The sequence below is a fragment of the Geospiza fortis genome, unplaced genomic scaffold (assembly GCF_000277835.1).
Source record: "Geospiza fortis unplaced genomic scaffold, GeoFor_1.0 scaffold128, whole genome shotgun sequence".
Taxonomy (NCBI): Eukaryota; Metazoa; Chordata; class Aves; order Passeriformes; family Thraupidae; genus Geospiza; species Geospiza fortis.
Window position 1 is genome coordinate 1,903,130 of NW_005054420.1, and position 6,112 is coordinate 1,909,241.

The following is a 6,112-nucleotide window of genomic DNA, read 5'->3' on the forward strand; positions in this document are numbered from 1 at the left end:
GCACCCAGAGCTGATGTGTTTATTCCTCTGACTCACTACCTGTCGAGTAACCCTGACTAGGAAACAGAGATAAACTTGACAGTAAAAACATTTTTCTTCCCTATGTATGAAGAAAACCGGAGATTCTTTTCAGCAAGGACTACTACTTTTCTATTTAACAAGGTGATGCAGAAACTGACAAATTTTCTCAAAATAATCTCTTTAGTAGAGGGCAATGAAATCAATTCTTTACACTTCACACAAAACTTTACCCGTTATTTTTAAAGATACTGGCCTCATGCAACTGATAAGAGAAGTCTTGATTAAGGTGAGCTCATGCAAATACTGCTCCTCATCCTTCTCTCCTGGCCTGGCCAGAGCCATGAATCCTGCCCCAGAGCACGGGCAGGTGAGGGAACAGAAAAGTGCTCATGGCAATGCCCCCAGGCTCCTGCCCCGCTGGGGTCAGGGTGTGCCCTCACCAGGGCACTGCACAGCCACAGCAGCCTGCTCCTCTCCCTGCACACACAGAAACACCCACGGCCATAAGGAAGCACAGGACACCTCCACGTCCACCGAGAGCCCACCCTCTGCACAGGGAGGGAGCTGCATTCCCACACATCCCCATCATCCTGCAACACCTCATGCTGAGCAGAGCACAAACGGGATCAGTGCTCGGGATCAGCGCTCGGTCTGCCTGGAATGATTCCCATCCCCTGCAAACACCCCATCCAGGGCGCAAACACCTCATGCTGAGCAGAGCACAAACGGGATCAGTGCTCGGTCTGCCTGGAACAATTCCCATCCCCTGCAAACAGCCCATCCAGGGCGCAAACACCTCATGCTGAGCAGAGCACAAACGGGATCAGTGCTCGGTCTGCCTGGAACGATTCCCATTCCCTGCTCACGCTGACCTTGGAGCACAGCTTTCACTCTAAGTGCCACCAACATTACCATTTTCTTCCCCTCCAGGCCTGACTTAAGAAATGGGTTTGCACTTTGTGAAATGTTGAGAAGATTTAAGGCCTAATTTTCATAAACATCAAACTACCCAAGACTCAAAGTCAAGTTAGAACACATTTGATCTTTCAAACATGCTGAGCCCTTCAACCCCTGGCCTGTGGATTTGGTTTTGGGGACAGCCAAGGGGAGACAAAGCAGACGGTGAAGGAGGAGGGAGACAGAAGATCTGTCCTGTTCCACCATCAGCAGGACAGAGCAGCGCTGCTCTGACTGAATGATGCTCGTGCCACCAACGCTCTCCGGACAAGCAGTGTCCCCTCAGCTCAGGGCACCTGCAGCCCCGGGGACAGAGCCAGCCCAGGTGCCAAGCCCTGGACACCACACTGACCACTGCCTGCGCTGCCCCAGGGGTCTGTGCCACCAGAGCAGCCAGCAGGGAGCCTTTGCCACCCAGACCCTGCTCTGGTTCCCTCCACCCAGCCCAGACTGGGCTCCACAGCCCCACTGATCCAGCTTCATGTGAGAAATTGATTGAACTCCAAGTCACAAAAGGAAAGGTTATTGAACTACTCTCACTGGTAAGATTTATACTGATCCATTAAAGCAGTCCAAAAAAAAAAAAGAACGTTTAAGATTCAATATCATAATGGATCCAAGTCAGCACTACTTGTTCCCCACAAAATTAGACATTAACAAAAAAAATAGTAATCCATTTATCACTAGGAAGCACTGGAATTCAAGCTGAAACAGGGGAACCATAGGATTTAAATTACTCAAATAAATCAATTAAATCCAGTAGTGGTCATATAGAAGATTAGATCTATCTACATTCCATGATCTTCATCAGAGAAAAATCCTCTCATGAAACAAAGCCATCAAGTGAACTATGCTTCTTGTCACTTACAAAGCCAAGAGTCTCATTGACTTCCAGCTCCAAGTTAATTTCAGAGAAAAAGATGAAAGTGCATTTGTCTCGTACAGAGACAGGAACACCCACAGAATTCCCAGCAAATCACTGAGTAGCTTCTCATCAAAAGAAAACAGATAATACCAGGAACTTCAAGTATCTACTGATGTATCATCTATGATACATGTTGTGATACTGTCGTGATATTTTACCAAGTCATATTTATTCTGTGCTTCCTGTCTTTTAAAGGGATGGGAAGCTCAAAAATGAATTACAAACAAACAGAAAAGTAGCTAAGAAATCAAGCTGAAAGCACAGCACTCCATCACTTTCCTTAGCCAAGAAAATTCACATTTTTAGTCTTTCAATAGCTATATTTTTCCTAGCCAATGACTTCACCAAAAGAATGCTCTTACAAGGTGACCATAACCACTGGACAAAGTCCTTCTATTCAGAATCTCCCCTGCACACACAGGAAGGATCCTGAAGAAAATCTTTACCACCATTATTTCCTCCAAAGAATCCTGACATATCTGTTGACTTCCTACCCATTGGCAGGGACTGTAACTTCCAGAGCAGCTAACCAGAAGCAGAACCAAAATAAGCTTGTAAAACCTCCACATCACTTGAGTGTGCAGTACCCTTCAGCCAGAACACTGCAGGATTTTCCCAAAGTGTGAACATTCATCCTGGACACTGCTTCTGTGACACCACAATTGTTTTGCTCAGCTCTCACACCACTCCCCTCCAGGGCTCTGAGCCTGGTCACACACAGTCACAGCTTGCCAGCTGCCAAACCAGAGAGAGCAGCTATACAATTACATCAATACCTTGCAGAATTAAAGTTCTTCACTAGATCATCTAAAATCCGGTTGTTTTTCAGGTCAGATTCTGAGACTGCCTATAAAAGAAAGAAAGAAAAAGCAAAAAAACAAACCAAAGCAAACCTAAACAAACAGACATTCAAATGCAGTGAAAACAGCAAGTGCCCACAAAATGTTCAAGTGATCAATAACTTGCTTCTTGGCTCCATGCCTCAACTACCCCCACTAAAGTGCTACAGGAATTAAGATGCTTAAAGGGTAAACACTTCTTCCACAAAAATGTCTCATATTAAAATAACTGCCTGAGAACTTAAGTCTGGGATATTAAGGTAACAGGTAAAAACAAAGCATAAACCTAAAGAAACAAAGCCCAGTGTGCCCAGGCTCCAACAATGGTTTACTGCAGCACAGGTCTAATAATTTTGAAAACCAAACCAAACCATCTTCTGAAGGTGGCAAGAACCTTAAGCAAAAAAGCATGAAAACTGATGGAGGGAAATGTTAATCTTCTGATTATGTAATGAAAATATTAATTATGAGATGCCTTTGTGCATTCAATTCATTCTTTTTAAACAATTCCTGATTTTTACCTCATTGCAACTCTCTCTGCACTTCTTTTAAACAAAGCTTTTATTAATTTTTTTATTTTATTTTTATTTTGAGATGAAATGGGGCCACTCACACACAGAAAATAAAGCGCTTATGTTTCAGCACTGCTGGTTTAAATGATGGAGTATTTTAACAAATTAACATTAAATGTTTTGTGACAGATGGCACACACAGCCCTGAGCCAAGCCCCAGGCCTGATGCTCCATCCCCTTCTGCCTGCACTGACAGAGGAGTGCCTCTGGAACAGGAGAATTCCAGATGCGAGAGCACCACACTTTGCCCATGCAATCAGAATTGATTATTTGGTGCGGTCCAAAGGGAAAAGCTCCTGAGATTTGCCAAAAGATAAAAAATAAACTGAGGGGAAGAAACCAAACCAAAACCACACTTACCACACAGCACGTTGGACACTGGGTTTTGTAGGACAAAGACTTGCGGATGCAAAGGGAACAATCTGGAAAAAGGAAACACATCATTTTGAACATTATTCCAAATGCAGTTCCCCATCCTTGCTCGTGTATTTCCTTGTACAATACATGCCAGCTATTCCACAATACACAAATATTGAAAACACACCATTTTTATATGGAATTGAGATTATCATTGTTGCAAAACAATCTGTATTTTATGCAAACATGTTTCAACATCAAATATCAGCTCCTCTACCTAAAGCTGATGTTTGTTTCCTTTTGTTCCCCAGTGCAAGAAACCCTTCATCAGCCCCCACCACTGGAGCAGTGGTTGCACTGCTCACTCCCTCACCATGCTGGGTTTTTGACATGACTAATGCTGATCACTTTCATCTTCCTGCATAGCCCCAGACAAACCTGTTGCCATCTCATTGCAAAGCTCCCATACCTTCTCATGATTTCTCATGTGCAGCTCCTCACAGCACTGACTCCTTCTTCTTCACAGTACAGCCAACAAACTCCATCCCTCTCCTCACCCACCTAACCCCCTCTTTTGTAGCACTTTTCTTACTGGACATAGCTGTGGCCTATTAAGGGCAGGCCTGTTCCTCCTAATCTTTGGTGATTAGTACAGCTGCATCTCCTCAGGTGTGAGATTGTTTTCTGTACTATCTTTATTTTCTTACATTCTATCCCTCCACATAAACTCACAATCCCCTCTCTTCCCCAGGCTCTTCTGCCCCTTTCCAAAATAATACCAGCTTGTTGTTGAAAGAAGAGGCTAAAAAGGAGGGGAGACAGCACTGAAATGCTGAGAGACAGCCTAATGTCACCTCACCACCCCAGCCCGCCTCAACACAGGGTGGTGAAACATGCCACAGTGTCACAGTAAATTTCTGCGTTTGCTACACTTGGTCAATTTCTCCGTGAGCTTTCACGGCCACTTCAGGATTTTAAAAGTCTCATCATTCCCCAGGAAAACATTCCCTCACTAGATCATCATGGCTCAAAGTCTCAGCACTAGCTCCTGAAAGAGATCTGTACTTCACACACCCTCTGGGACTGCATCGGAAAAGCAGCAGAAGCATTAATTAATCCCAGAATGGTTTGGGTTGAGAGGGACCTTAAAGCTCATTTCATCCCACTCCCTGCCATTTTCCACTAGACCAGGTTGCTCCAAGCCAAATCCAACCGGGTCTAATGCACCAATTAACACTTAAAACCACAAATCCACCTAAATGCTCAAAAGTAAGAAGTGAAATAGGATGAGAAACCCATAAAGAAACAAAGTTTAACTGTATGAATAATGAATAACTGAATGAAGTGGCAGATCCAGGCTGCCAGCATCTGACAGCCCAGCACCTGCCCCTGGGCCAGGCCCACGTGTGCAATGACTGCTGCTTGGAGCCGCTGCGCCCCAGGCAGGCTGCACCACCAGCAAGTGAAGAGAATTTCCAGTTTTGTGGCTCCCCACACTGGCTTCAACGGTGACAGCTTTGCCAAGCTAAACTAAACTTCACTGCCAACTACAACGTCCCCCTTCACGGAAGGAAGTGCTACAGTTTCTGAACCAAACAATCACAAGCATTTATTTTAACGTGAGAAAAGGCAAGGTACTTCCCTCCTAATCTGGCTTCAGCAAAGCACTTGGGGCCAGGTTCCAGCAGATATCTCCCAGGGCAGACAGAGCAGCATGGAAAATTTGAGCTCTTAATACTCTGCACATAGAGCTTTGTATTTGTACCACCCTCAATATGTTAAGAAAGATATTTAAATGCAGAATGCCAGACGCCACATGTTTATATTACAGCAGGAACTACACAAGGGAAGGTTCTGGCTGCTTCCATCTTGCAAAGCTCCTCCCAGCTTCCATGGCAAAGAGAATCACAGAACCCTGGAACGGTTTGGGTGGGAAGGGACCGTAAAGCCCAGCCAGTTCCACCCCCTGCCATGGGCAGGGACCCCTCCCGCTGTCCCAGGTGCTCCAAGCCCCATCCAGCCTGGCCTTGGGCACTGCCAGGGATCCAGGGGCAGCCCCAGCTGCTCTGGGCACCTGTGCCAGGGCATCACCACCCTCCCAGGGAAGCTTCTTCTGGATCTCTAATCTGACCCTGTGCTCGGTCCGTGGGAAGCCATTCCCCCCCGTGCTGATACTCTCGGCCCTTGTAGTTTCTCTCCACGTTTGCTGCAGGCTCCAGCGCCTTCTCTCTGCCGGGCGGAACAATCCCAGCTCCCGGCCTCTCCCCGCAGACAGACAGACAGACAGACACGCAGCCCAGCCGCCCCCGCCCGCACTCACAGCTGTGCGAGCACTGCGGGATGATCACGGCGATGCTGAAGTAGTCGAAGCAAATCCCGCAGCGCAGCAAGTCATCCACGGCCTGCAACGAGAGCGGGATGAGCGGGCCGGGCCGGGCTGG

The 6,112-nt window shown here is 46.4% G+C and overlaps 1 protein-coding gene across 1 annotated transcript in view; it reads right to left on the minus strand.

Annotated features, from left to right (window-relative positions):
* The window catches only part of RAD18 (RAD18 E3 ubiquitin protein ligase), a 37,947-nt gene that overhangs the window by 21,672 nt on the left and 10,163 nt on the right, over window positions 1-6,112 (minus strand). The window contains exons 2-4 of the mRNA XM_014309307.2: window positions 5,992-6,108; window positions 3,675-3,736; window positions 2,680-2,750 (exon numbers count right to left, since the gene is read on the minus strand). Of these exons, the coding sequence (XP_014164782.1) occupies window positions 2,680-2,750; window positions 3,675-3,736; window positions 5,992-6,108 (250 nt within the window). The remainder of the gene's footprint in view (window positions 1-2,679; window positions 2,751-3,674; window positions 3,737-5,991; window positions 6,109-6,112) is intronic.